This window comes from Typopeltis vanoorti, chromosome 13 (genome assembly GCF_054136105.1).
Source record: "Typopeltis vanoorti isolate ZY-2024b chromosome 13, IOZ_Tvanoo_1.0, whole genome shotgun sequence".
Lineage (NCBI taxonomy): Eukaryota > Metazoa > Arthropoda > Arachnida > Uropygi > Thelyphonidae > Typopeltis > Typopeltis vanoorti.
In genome coordinates, this window is record NC_143561.1 from 32,565,437 (window position 1) to 32,579,901 (window position 14,465).

The window sequence follows — 14,465 nt, forward strand, 5'->3', positions numbered from 1 at the left end:
CACAAAAGCACATCAGTGAAAGCCAGATCCAGAAGTTATACCAAGGTTGAAGTAATGCCGAAGTCATATTTCCATATACAAGTAGTCAAAAGGTGTCATACCTTATTACTAAAATACTTTGGATTAGAGATAGATGTTGAAAGTTTTTTCACTTGGTTACACTATAAATTAAAGATGCCAAGAAATCAATTCTTGATTACATCCTTTATCCAAGTGTAAGCAACCAAAGTTTGTGCATGAAGTAATTTCACGAATGGGCTACTTGTATATAGAGGCTGATGACTTCACATCAATTGTTTTTTTTATCCCATAATGCAATGCACATATCCTTATGGCCATGTATAATACTAGACATTATGATATCTAATTTTTCATGTTGGAGGCTTAATCGATTGTATACAGCACTCAGAAAGGATTAAAACAGAATTTAATACTTCCTATATTTCGTCTCAGTCACTGAGACATCTTCAGGGATTACAAAAAAACTAATGTAACATATACACAAATACCACACAATACTAAGCCCAACCATGTGGGTGACACTAAAGTCCTAGCTAGGTGGAGAGCCTTGTAAGGGCAGATGTAGGTGGCCTGGAACATAAGGTGGGATCTCTGATGATAAGTGTTTCCCAAATCTCAGGAAGTTTAATGCAACCATGTTTATTAAGATTTGGATGATTTCTGAGAGCTGCTGCTGCTGATTCCAAAAATAGTCTCTCTTTATTGAATTTGCTGTATTGGAGCATGGTGGTTTTTTTCCATGAGATCCTGTGAGTTATATCCAAGACATGGTTAGCCAGGCCTGACTGACCACAGTCATTGTTGCAGATGTATAAGTTGTGTTCCTCCAGGTGGATGGTCGCTGGATCGAGCACTGGATCTATCGCTTAGCACCAGAGATAGCAAATAACATCCTACTTGACGTCACCAACATCCTCGCCCAGTCTTCGCCTCCAAAAAGTAATTTATCATCTGCCCAATTCACTGCTCTCATGAAATTACGGAAAGCAAAAAGTATCGTCATCATCAGAGCTGATAAGGGTAACGCCACAGTCATTCTTAATGCCACACAATACAATTGAAAAATGGAGATTATCCTCCAAGATCACTCTACCTACATCCTGCTAGAACATGATCCCACAAAAACACAAGTTAAAAAATTAAAAAACTTACTTAAAAAAGTATCTTCCTGGCCCGGGGACATCACGAAAAAACTGCAACCTTTCTGTTCCCGTCCCCCCCGAATATACGGTTTATCAAAAATCCACCCAATTCCCCACTAAGACCTATAGTAGATGCCACTAACGCACCTTGCTACAAACTGTCAAAACAGCTGGCCAACTCTCTGACCCCCCCCCCCCCCACTGGACTTTCCACATCCTATATAAAAAACTCTACCCATTTTAAAACCCTCAGAGAAAATTTAACCTTAAATAACACAGACATATTGGTAAGCTTTGACATCTTCTCATTGTTTACCAATATTCCCTTAATTGATACCTTAACACTCTTAGAAAACATTTTTCCTTCTGACTAGGGATCCCAGATACATTGGAAAAAAATACAGGACACATTACTGAGGGTGAAAGTTTAGTATGCGCATCCATCACATATATGCCAGTCTTACAAAACGATTCTAACTTTCTAAGTGTGTGATGCACACACTTTACTAAGTATAAGTAAACAAATAGTAAATCCAATTGTTAGCAAGATTCTTTTCCACTTCCCCCCATCTCTTTCTTGGTAAAGAAATCACTGACTTTTGCACTTGTACTAGCTCGAGATGGATTTATTTCTTTTGGTAGCAATGTGCTGGGTAAATGTCGGACTTTCCGCCATGCTCGACGCTAAACAAGACACCACAAACCGTACACTCCACTTTATCTGTCTTGCCCAATTTAGTAGATTTTATTAAAAATGGAAATTGAGTTTATAAAGCGTCTGTATAATCACACTTCCTTTTCGGCATTTTCAACGTTCAACAGGGCCACAGGAGAATTGAAAAACCATACATTTTAACAGCAGCCGTACAGTAATTAATACTCTGCAAGCACCAACCTGTTTCTCCCAGAGCAAGCTTTTAAAATGGCATGGGCCAAGCAGACCGTTCCGTGCTATTTAAAGCTGAGCCAATATTACGGCACATGGCAAAATGTCAATGCACAAGTGCACTGTTCTAACGAACTTATCATTGTTGCAGGGTTGCCATCACTCGCCTTGAGAAAATAAAGCGTCTACAGTTCCCTGTAATGACGGAGAGCGATGTTTGTAATAGAATAGAAATTGTAACTCATCGATTTTGTTATTCAGTCTTGAACTCTAAAATACAGGACAAAAAGCTGTCCCGAAGAGTTTTCTCGGGACAACAGGATGCATTAGCCAAACATGGGATGTTCCCATATTTTACGGGACGTCTGGGATCCCTACTTCTGACATCTTAGATCTCTTTTCCTTTGCCATCAATTCTGGTTATTTTTCTTGGAAGAACAAAATCTACAAGCAGATAGAGGGAACAGTCATGGGTTCACCCCTATCACCAATTTTTATATGGAAGACTTTGAAAAATGAGCCATAGACTCAGCCCTTCTCAAACCTTCTATCTGGCTAAGATATGTAGATGTGTTCTCTATTTGGCCTCATGGCCCAGACATGTTAGACTCCTTCCTCAGCCATCTCAACAGCCTACATCCAAGAATCCAGTTTATGATGGAAAAAGGAAAAGGAACAATTGTTTACCCTTCCTAGACACCTTAGTTACACGCCTTCCTAATGGTACACTTTCCTTCACTGTATATATAAAATCCACGCACACAGGCAGATACAATCACAAACTCTCCCACCACCACCCCGCTCAACAATATGGCATTATTAAAATTCTAACCAAGAGAGCCCACAATCTTTGTTCCAGTGGAACTGCCCTTAACTGAGCTGGACCACATACACAACACTTTCCTCTCCAATGGCTACAGCGATCAAAGTATTAAGAAAATAATCAGTTCCTCCCCCATTTCCCGGTCTCCTCTTCAGAAAGAGTTTAGAAATGCCATCACTATACCCCTGCATCTGTGGCACATCCGAAAAAATAGCCAAGATTTTAAAAAAGTATAACCTACACACACATTTAAGCCCCACCGCAAACTTGCTACCCTTATCCGTTCTACAAAAGATCAGCTCCCTCCTCTCTCAGTGCCTGGAGTTTATAAAGTACCCTGTTCCTGTAAGCTGGCGTACTTTGGACAGACAGGCAGATCAGCAACTATCTGCCTGGAGGAACACAAGTCATTTGCAACCACGACTGTGGTCAGTCAGGCTTGGCTGACCATGTCTTGGATACAACTCACAGGATCTCATGGAAAAAACCACCATACTCCACCACAGCAAATTCAAAAAAGAAAGACTATTTTTGGAATCAGCAGCAGCTCTCAGAAATCAACCAAATCTTAATAAATATGGTTGCATTAAACTTCCTAAGATCTGGGAAACACTTATCATCAGAGATCCCACCTTACATTCCAGGCCACCTACAACCATCCTTAGAGGGCGCTCCACCTAGCTAGGACTTTAGTGTCACCCACATGGTTGGGCTTAGTATTGTGTGGTATTTGTGTATATGTTACACTAGTTTTTTTGTAATCCCTGAAGATGTCTCAGTGACTGAGACGAAATACAGGAAGTATTAAATTCTGTTTTAATCCTTTCTGAGTGTTGTATACAATCCAAAGCCTACAACATGATGTCCTCACAGCACTTAAGCCTCTACACACGGGTATCCAATTTTTATATTGTGTATCATTATGTTCATCTTAGGTAACTTGGACTTGTATAGCTCAATTAATGTTATGATAGGGTTGTTAATCACACTTTCACATTTTGCTATGTCTGTCAGCTGTTGTATGCTTCTCTGACCAATTAAATATATTTTTTAGAATGAAAAAAAAACAACAACAACAACATCTCACTTCTGCATGAGACAGACTAAATCAGCTTCAGGTGAAAGCCCTTAATAAATGTTTCTTGCATTCAAGCTGAGAACTGAATCCAAGTCTTTCCAACTAAAAGGTAGTTGTCACATTGTTCTTCCATCTACACTAGAGAAGTATATATTTTGTTCTTTCAAAATATTAACATTGTTACTTCCCCCTTTTCTATTGTTATTTCTATTTTATGGTCAAATTATGTCTCTTCCTTCCCTTATCTTACTTCTTTTATGTGCTCTAATCTTTACTCTTAACTTGGGGCCGTATTTTACTATAAGGATATGGTTCATGGGTTGAAAGCAAAGAGATTCCCACCAGACAATAGCAATTCCTTTGTTTTGGAGCTAATGCTGGTTCTTTCTTCGGACTGAGGGAAAATTTATATTTTAGCTGCGCCACCCTAAGTTCTAGATTTTCAAACAACTCTCAAATTTGTCCCTATCTCAGTCTACAGTCGTGATCTCCCTTCCAAAATGCATCCCACTGTGGTTCGATTTTTATGGGGGGGGGGGGGTGCAGTAGAAAATGATTTCAGGCAAGGCAATTGTTAAATCAAAAGAAAACATTTAATTATGCGCTAAACAAATTACAAGTTATGGATAACTCAAACATATGTTTACTTCAATATCAGTTTCAGACAAGTCATAAGCACTCAATCTCTCTAATTCTATCTTAACAAGCTTAGATATCAATTCCACATGGCACTCGAACAAAGGTGAAACAAAGGCCAATGACTCAACACTGTTAAGGTTAACTCTGTCATTTACTAACTTCAATGTCAATTTCAGATAAAATATACACACTCAATTTCTCTAATTCTATCTTAACAAGCACAGGTATCAAATCCACATAACACTCAAACAAAGGTAATACAAAGATTAATGACACAATTCTACTAAGGTTATGCACTTCACAGCATTCAGGTCATGCTTTAATTTCTACATTCATGTCTTGGAATTTAGTCTGTCTTTCTAAACTAGGTTTCTAGAAAATCACAATATTCTAGACATACGTTCTATTAAAAGTTAAAACCACTCTTTCTGCACACTTTCATTGAACAAAGAAAAGGTTTCTACGTTACCACCCAGTTAAGAACTGCTGGAAAATCATACACATCTCGATACAGCTTCACCTTTAGATTTGTTCTTGGTTCCGTTCGACCTGCTGTTTCCTTCTCGTCAGATTTGGGCTAGATGAATCTCAAACACTAAAGACACGTGCTTGCCGTTCACTGGTCACCAGGTTTAAGCAAAGATTGGCTGTCTATACTGCATACCGGACCTCAGCTCCAGTGGATGAGCTTTCTATCAGCAGATTCTCAAGGACTGCTCAGCATTCTTTCCTCACTTGTAAATCGACGCGTTGCCCAAGAAACTAGGATGAACATCGGGGCACGGAGAGTATGACTCCCACAAGAGCAGACGACTGACCGGCAAGGGACTCTGGTAGAGGATCCGATAAATGAGAGAAAAAGCCCCGGTGCGGCGCCGCATTGTCTTTTTTAAATTACGCGCCCCTACGCTTCCGTACTACGTCATATCCTTTTCCTTTCTTGCTTACGTCAAAGTACAACTCCCATCACTAGCACCACATTCTCCCCTAGTAATCTCTTTGGTGGTGGTGGTGGTGGTGGTGGTGGTGGGGAGGGTTTAGTCGCGTGATGTCCCTTCATGGTCGATGCGTACTCTGGCACACATGCATTGCCTCTGGCAATCGATCTTTGATCCGTTAGACCTTTACTCTAGTGCACAAACACTCATACTATTTTTAGCAAAGCTTAGGCAGTGGATTTAATCACAACAAAATACATTATAATATTAAGGGATAAATAACAGAATTCTAAAATTATTAACTTGTCTGGCACTTTTACATTTAATTTTACCTGCTTGACATATGAGTATGTGCAAAGTTTTAAAATGCATGTTAAGCTCTGAAGAAATTATAAGTTAACCACTTTTAGTTTTATTCAGAGCTTAACAACATCCCTGTCATAAAATTATATTAATTTTGCAAATTAATAGAAATATCAATTATTTTGCCCACTTTAATTCAGATGACATAATATTTACCATATTTTCATAAAAGAAACTTACCTTAGTAATTATGTTATAAAGAAACTGAGAAATTCCTTCATAGGAAATGAACACAAATATAGATATCTATTAAAATAAAGATATAAGTAATTAATATTTAAACACCTTTAATTAGTTTCTAAAATATTTTTCATGTTTAAAACAGTATATATCTAACGTCAATGTTGGGTTTCTTAGAAATAATAATTTCATGATTGAATACGGAGGTAGCAGTTTTTTTTTTTTCCCTCCAGGAAACTCGGGTGTTTTTTCATCACGTGTACAGACAAATCGGCTTTCAGAAAATGCGCAATTTACAGACAAAAAATACTGTTGTTGGTGATGATGGGTAGTAGATGGCATTGACGGTAGTAGTGTTGTTGTTGTAGATAAATTAAGTAGTAGTGGAGAGGGGGGAGATGTGTTTAGTGAAGTAGAGTGGTGTGCCCTCTTGTGATGAGTCCTTGACTCCCTGGAGGTGTCAAGTAATAATAATAATAATAATAATAATAATTAAAAATGACAGAATTAGAGATATGACTTTAGTAGAGATTATTATTAAGAATTATAAAGCATGTAGATGGTGATTGTCTGGATATGTCATGAAAAAATCAAGCACTGAGTGAATACTAAGAGAGAGACACAACACCAAAGGACAAGATAGAGGGATGATCTACAAAGAACTGATATAAGATGGGAGCATCAGCTAAGGTCAGGAACAACTGGAAATTCCTGAGGGAACCTTATATCCAACAGTAGATGAAAGAGACTGAAGAAGAAGATTACAAATATTAAGGAAGCATAAAATTTACCTGCATCCTGGTAATGTCATAATCAAATTGCTGATATATATTCAAGGGATATATAAGAGCCTATTATGTTAGTGATCCATGAAAAGTTTACATTATTACCAACTTCTAATCAACAAGTTTTGTTTAAACGAGTCTGTTATTTGTGAGGACTCTGTAATACAGGGTGTTTCAAAAAGAATGTCCCGATTTGAAAATTATATATTTCTGCAACCATGAACCACAAATGAATGTGACTTGTACCATGTGAATGGCCTTGGCCCGTAGTTTTTTCTTGAACAGATTTTTGTGCCAATCTGTTAGAGGACATGGAGGATGACACCTTCTTACAAATGTTGATTTTTAGTGATCAAGCAACCTTTCATCTAAGCGGTAAAGTTTCACGCCACAATGTTCACATATGGGGACTTGAAAATTCACATGAAATTGTACAACACGAACGTGATTCACCAAAACTTATGTTTTTTGTGCGGTTTCTGTTAGAAAGGTTTATGGCCCTTTCTTTTTTGAGGAAAACACTGTTATGGGAAATCCCTATCTTGAAATGCTGCAGAACTGGCTACTTCCACAGCTGAATGAAGATCTGAAGATTACATTTTTCAGCAAGACGGAGCACTGCCACATTGGAACCTCCAAGTTCACCAATTTCTAAACAAAACATTGTCTCAGCGTTGGATTGGACGCATGGGACCCCATAACTTGGCACTACACTCTTGGCCTCCAAGATCTCCAGACATCACACCTTGTGACTTCTTTTTATGGGGATACGTAAAAGACTGTGTTTATGTTCCTCCATTACCCGCTGACTTGGATGAGCTCAGAACCAGAATCACGACTGCAGTAAATTCTGTGACAGAAGACACTCTCAGACACGTTTAGGATGAATTCAGCTATCGGCTTGATGTTGTCCGTGCAGCAGGTGGAGGGCACATTGAGCATTTGTAATTGTGGTGAGTGAAACTTTAGGCCTTACTTCACACTTGGTAATTTATTTTGTAACTGTACCACATTTTCATTATTAAATATAATTATTTGAAATCGAGTCATTCTTTTTGAAACACCATGTATTTCCAGGTCTTATATTCCATTCTCTAAAATGAAATAGATCTGACAATTCTAACTTAATCTACCTATATCTTGATCATCTTCTGGTTCATTTTCTTCCATCCTGGCATCAAAATCACTTATTTTGTAAACTTTCTTCTCCCATTTTGTTCAAGAATATGAGAAAGGAATATCACCTGAGATTAACTCTCCTCCTGAATGTTAATGATGTCAAGTTCCATTCAAGTATCTTTTTATTTTTAATATGATTCTGCCATTGATCTGACCTGTTAACTCCTATATATTTTTTAAAAATTCTGTTAGATCTCAACTATTTTTAATCATCTAACCCAATTCTCAGACCACTAAATTAAAACTGAACACTTTTGAATACAGCTAATTTTGTGTTCTGACTCTTGTATTCCATAAGAATTCAATCAGTTGAGACCCCACCAACCCCATCCCTAAAATATTAATTTTGCTTATTCTGTTTTAATTTCTCATATTTAATTTGCCATCTTCACTAAAAATTGCCTAAAATATTTTACTAGGTCCATAGGTTCTCCATTCAGGCTGCATCTGATATTCCAGTGTTCCTATCTTTTTTCATAGTTTTTTTATTACTGATTCTCATGCCAAATTTTTTACGGCAGTTATTCAATTTCATTAAGGAATCTGCAGCTGTACTAAATTTACTGAAGAGTATAACATCATAAGCATAAAGTAAAGAGATGAGATCAATATCTGCAATTTTGATATCATGTGCTGTATGCCTTTGCGCTATACATTTTTCTGTAACTTTGCTCACTGCCATGAAAAACAGCATAAAAAATTTTAATCACTGCATTCAAAAAAATCTTCCATAAAAACCACCAAAAAATCTCAAAAAAAAAAAAAAGCCAAAAATATTCCGAAAATTGCAAAAAATGGTACCCAAAAAACCCCAACAAAATATCACAGTTTCATGTAATAAAAAAATACATTCAGCTTGGCTTCACCAACATCCAAGGTCTCAGCTCCAATATCAATGATGTGCACCACCATCAACAAATATCCAAACTTGATTATTCTTCACTGAACCACAACTAGTAGCATCCTCTGTAACAACATCTCACCTCAACTTTCCTAGCTACTTTCTCCATGATGCCTTTTATAAGAAGAGCAAAACCTGCTCATTTGTCAGGCTAAATATCTCATGCCTAAGATTATCAGACAAGGAATCCCTTTTATATTATTTACTTTGGCTCAAGATATCCTTTCCTCACTTTCCTTCTGCATCTTTTAAGACCAAGCTAAAAGACAAGCTGCAATGTATACTGTCAGTAATAATTTAACACAGATTGTTCACCAACCCTACCAGAATTCCAGGTAATAATCACCATTCTTTCAACATCCTGGACCTTTTATCTAGCTCTCCCTCCAAATATATTGTCAATGTTAGTTCTCCTCTTTGCAAGTCCGACCATAACCTTACCCCTTTCATTTTCTAGTTTATTCTTCTCCTAGTCATTCTCAGCCTTGCAACATGTGGCACTACAATGGTGCCATTTGGGATAACCTTCAAGATTTCTACACCTTGTTTCCATGATCTGATTACTGCTTCTGCTCTTCAGAACCTAGCGCTTACTATGATATAATAACAGAAATTATTCTGTCATTATTTCATAGCTGGGATGAGTGCTTTTATCCCTCACTCCACTCAAAATCCTGTATCCCTGTCCAAATCATGGTTCTCCAACAATTGTGCCAAAGCAGTTCAAGACAAAAATTCAGCATATGTCTAATGGCTGAAGTCAAAATTTCCAGCTTCTCACTCAGTTTATACTACAGCTGCAAAAAAACACCTCTAAAGCTGAATTTATAAGAGCTAAATGCACTACATTTCTGTTCAAATGACAGTTAATCCTTCTGGTCCCTCTTCACTGCTGGGGGATGCAACTTCTATCCTATGTTTCAACCTCTCTTACATCCTGATGGCACAATGATAATATCTCCTAAAGATAAGATAAACCTGTTGGCATCAGTTTTTTTTCCTGTTCATTTTGTATAGAAGATCAAGGCAAATCTCCTCTTACTATTTCACAAAACTATTCATAGTGTGCCACCTCTGAAATTTCACCAGAAGGACATCAGAAAAATACTCAGTAGCCTTGATACAAATAAGTTTCTTTCCTGATCCTGATGGTATTCCTCCAGCTGTATCAAAAGTTTGATCTCTTCTGATCATCTCTTCAAGCTGTCATACTCATCTGGCATCTATCCTATAGCTTGGAAGCAAGGTTTTTATCTAGCTATTTTCCCCAAAGGGGATTAAGTCAACCATCAAACTACTGCACTGTTACTCTTAATTTCAGTACTCTCAAACATAATGGAAAAAGGTCATCAACAGCCAAATCCTTCACTCCTTAGACTTACCAATTACTTGGTGATCACCCATGTGGAATTCCATCATTCTTGTTCAAAAGCAGATCTACTAGCCAACCATACTTGCTTTTGGACACAAGCCATGGAAAGTTAGAAGAAACTCAAGTGGTTTGCCCTTGATATTTCCAAGGCAACTGGTTAAGTCTGGTATCATGGCTTTCTTACTAAGCTGCTAATTTATGGTATCTCTCTTTTGCTTTGTAAATGGATTGCCAGCTTGACTGTTTGTTCATTCGAGTCATAGCGAATGGTTTTCGTTCGTAATTTTCAGTCTGTGCTAGTGTACCCCAGAGCTCTTGTGTTTTCACCTACACTCTTCCTCCTATACATTGGTGATGTATAGGAGGAAATATATCTTGTTCATCAGGATCAGTTTCTCTTCTTGGGTTGACTTTTTTCTGCCTCCAAAAAACTTTATATTCTTTTCTGTTCTAAGGGTTAAAGCTGTATAACTGAGAGGAGACCTCCACATAGCCTTTAAAGGAATGCAGAGAACCGATCAGGGCTTCTGTGCAATCTTCACATGCTCGTGGTGCACCCTGTTAGGTATCTAATTAGATACTAAATAAATGATGGGCTGGCAATTTAGGATTTAGCTGACCAAATTGTATTATTATTGACTTATTGACCACAATCATGTTGTACCATCATTTTATATTGAACCACAATATAAAATGATGGTACAACATGATAGAATTTCATGCTGGCTGGGGCATCGCCCAGGTAAACAAGGCCCACGTTGATTTCCCCAGGGAACTAGGTCGAACAGCAAAAAGTCAGCTACCAAAACAAATCCTGAAACACACCACAATTCGATATCACCAGAGATCAAGATCAGTGCTATTAACATAAGAAGCCTGAATGGCAAAGAAATGGAGCTAGCTGAGGAAATGATTAAGTACCATATCAATATAATAGGGCTGACTTAAACAAAAAAGACAAAAACTGGTGAGATCTTTCTGAGCAATAAATACAAAATGTTATATTTAGGCAATGATAATCAAAGAAAAGAAGGAGTAGCCATAGTATTCAACACTAAATACGAGGCTAATCTTCTTCTTCAATGGCAGGCAGTCTCAAGTAGAGTGATGTGGGCAAATATGAGAATGGGGAACTGGACAATGAGACTTATTTGTGCCTATGGTCCCACAGAAGGTTCTACTAAGGTAGAAGTGGAGGAATTTTTTGACGCTCTAGAAAAAGCAACTGACACAATGAAAAAGGAAAAGTTGGTCCTTGTTGGGGATCTAAATAGCAGAGTAGGAAATGATTGTGAGACATACAAAAATATTTTGTGGAAAATTTGGAGAAAAGAGCAAAGCTAATAATAATGGCAAATACCTGTTGGATTTCTTCTCAGAAACATGGACTGGTTATTACTAACACCATGTTCTAACATAAAAATGTGCACAAATTCACATGAAGAGAAGAGGAAAGGAATAAGAACAGTCCCATTGACTATGCTATTGTTGATAGTGATGTTTTTTCCCTGGTGCAGGACAACACAGTGTACAGAGGATTTGAAATTGGAAGTGATCACCATTTAGTCTTGAGCAGAATAAAATTCAGTGCAAGAGATTTAGTGACAAGCCCTGAAGAAAACATTGACTGATTCAGCCAGAGAGGCATGTAGTGAGGTTGTCTGCAAGGATAAAAAAATCAGAACTTCATGGTGTTCTGATTTTAGTGTCCCATTCCTTCAATGCCTCATTAATCTGAAGTCAAGGAGGCAGTGAAGGGAAAGAAGAAAGCATATCAAAGGTTCCTGGCAAATAAGTTAGCTGGTGCTATTAGAGAATACAGAGACAAATGTAAGAAAGCTAAACACTGTGTAAAACTAGCTAAACCAAAGTCATGGGAAGACTTTGGTAAGAACATAGAAAAATAAATATCAAAAAGATGGCAAGTATTCTGTAGATTGTTGTAGAAGCTCAGAAATAAAGGAAAGATGCTGTAAAAGGAATTAGTGATGATAATGGTGACATGAAAACTGAAATAAAAAGAAAAAGAAAAAAAGATGACATGAAAAGATATCCTTGATGTATTGAGTAATTACTTCAAAAAAACTGCTAAATGAAACAATCAGTAACAGCACAGTAGCAAAAAACACTAACCAGGCATGCAATCAGAAACACATATCCATACTTGAAATAGAAAAAATGCCATGAAAAGCCTGAAATGTGGAAAGGCAGCTGGAGTATATGATATTCGACCAGAAATGCTCAATTATGGAGGTATAAAAGTCTTACAGTGACTGCACTGCATAGTTCACAAGGCCTGGACAGAAGGACAAATTCCAGATGATTGGAGTATTTCATAAAAAGGGAAATAAAACTGAATGTGAGAATTACAGAGGTATTTCTCTACAGAGTGTACTTGGTAAGATTTATGCAAGTATATTTGAGAAACAGTTGAGAAGGATTGTAGAAGTTAATGAGGCAGTGAAGGAAAAGAAGAACAAAGCATATCAGCAGGCCAAATAGAGGCTGTCCAGATGGGGGTGACCAGATGGTATCAATGGCAATATCATATTAAAAATGAGGATATTAGGAATAAACTTGACATTGTTAGCATCCTGGAATGTGTTAGCACAGCTAATCTTAGTTGGTATGGCCACTTAAATAGAATGGGAGATGAAAGAATAGCAAAACAAGTGTTCTTTGCCAGATTGACAGGAAAAAGACCCAAAGGAAGACCAAGATATAGGTGACCAAGAATTGATATCAAAAACTGGTATACCGGGGATCTGAATCTGCAAGTTTTTTTTTTTAGGGGGGGGGGGAATTGATACAGTAAAAAGTGCCTTAGAAGATAGAAATATAAGATCTGACAATGTTGGAGTCTTGACAGGTAACAGACTGATTTGGAGGAAAATTGTAGATAAGAAATTAGTAATGAGTAAATTTTTCATGTAGTACTATCATATTCTGTACATTCCTTGAGGGTACATGTCAGGAATTTCATGATGATGATGATGTTTAATGCCACTTTCCTTCCTTTGTGATCCATATAGAAGATGAATAACAGTGTTTATTTCTTAGAGTAATCAGTATTTCAGATAACCAGCTGATTGACAATTTATATAAATGTGAATAAGGTTGATGTCTGTTATGAAAATTATAAGTAGACAGAAGAGTCATAACTGTTATACACAAAGCTAAGTCTGAATATGAAAATAAACTGGCTCTGCAAGCTAAAGATATCCCTAAAGAATTCTATCAATATGCTGCAAGTAAAAGAAAGCAGATGGTGTGAAGGTGACAGATGCAGAAGAAATTGTTCAACCAGTGAGTGCCAATTTTGCTAAAATCTATCAACCTGGTTTAAGCAATATTAAACTCATTGCTACCTCTTCACTGGATAAAGAAACTCAGGTGTATGAAGAGAAGGTATTAGAGCTGAATAAGAATTCAGAAATAGAGCTGATGGGATATCAGCATGAGTGATAAAGGAGTGTTCAGCTGAACTGGCTATTCCTTCGACCAGGATGTATAATTTGAGTCTCAGAACAGGGAAGATTCCGTAGGAGTAGAAAGAATTTATGGTAATCCTATTGCACAAAGGTGGTGGTGATGCAATGACTGATGTATTCAACTATCGACCAATCAGTATCTCAGGAGTGGTGGTGAAGATTTTGGAAAAGTTGGTTAGAGCTTACATTCAGGAATGGGTTAACAAAGAATCTCTAGTTTGTAATGAACAGCATGGGCATACTAAGGGAAGATCATGTATTAGCAACTTGTTCACGTTCTATAATAATGTTACCAATGAGCTAGACAAGGGGAAATGGATACATAATGATACTTTTGAATTATAAAATATTAGCATGGATAAGAGGAGGGCTGACTGACAGATATCAAAAACTGGTATACCGGGGATCTGAATCTGCAAGTTTTTTTTTTTTTTTAGGGGGGGGGGGAATCTGAAGTGTTGTTGTCTTGGCTTGCACATCCCCTGAGACACTTCGCAAGTGTGGCAGTAAGTGACCTCCTAGGGGTGATTCCTGGACACCTTTGGATGACTGACTGGCCTGTTACGCTATTCCTCCCTTCCAGGGTTAGCAGCCCTGGTAGGGTTAAGTTTCCTCGCTGGCAATAACTCATCAGATGAAGGCTCTGACTCTTATAGGCCATAGCCTG

At 37.5% G+C, this 14,465-nt stretch overlaps 1 protein-coding gene across 7 annotated transcripts in view; it reads right to left on the bottom strand.

Moving 5' to 3' along the window:
• Window positions 1-14,465, bottom strand: part of LOC150100035 (putative ubiquitin carboxyl-terminal hydrolase MINDY-4) — a 376,809-nt gene that overhangs the window by 179,195 nt on the left and 183,149 nt on the right. For all 7 annotated transcript variants that reach the window (XM_090402889.1, XM_090402887.1, XM_090402888.1 and 4 more), the window contains exon 11: window positions 6,071-6,136. In XM_090402889.1, coding sequence (XP_090259015.1) covers window positions 6,071-6,136 — 66 coding nt within the window. The remainder of the gene's footprint in view (window positions 1-6,070; window positions 6,137-14,465) is intronic.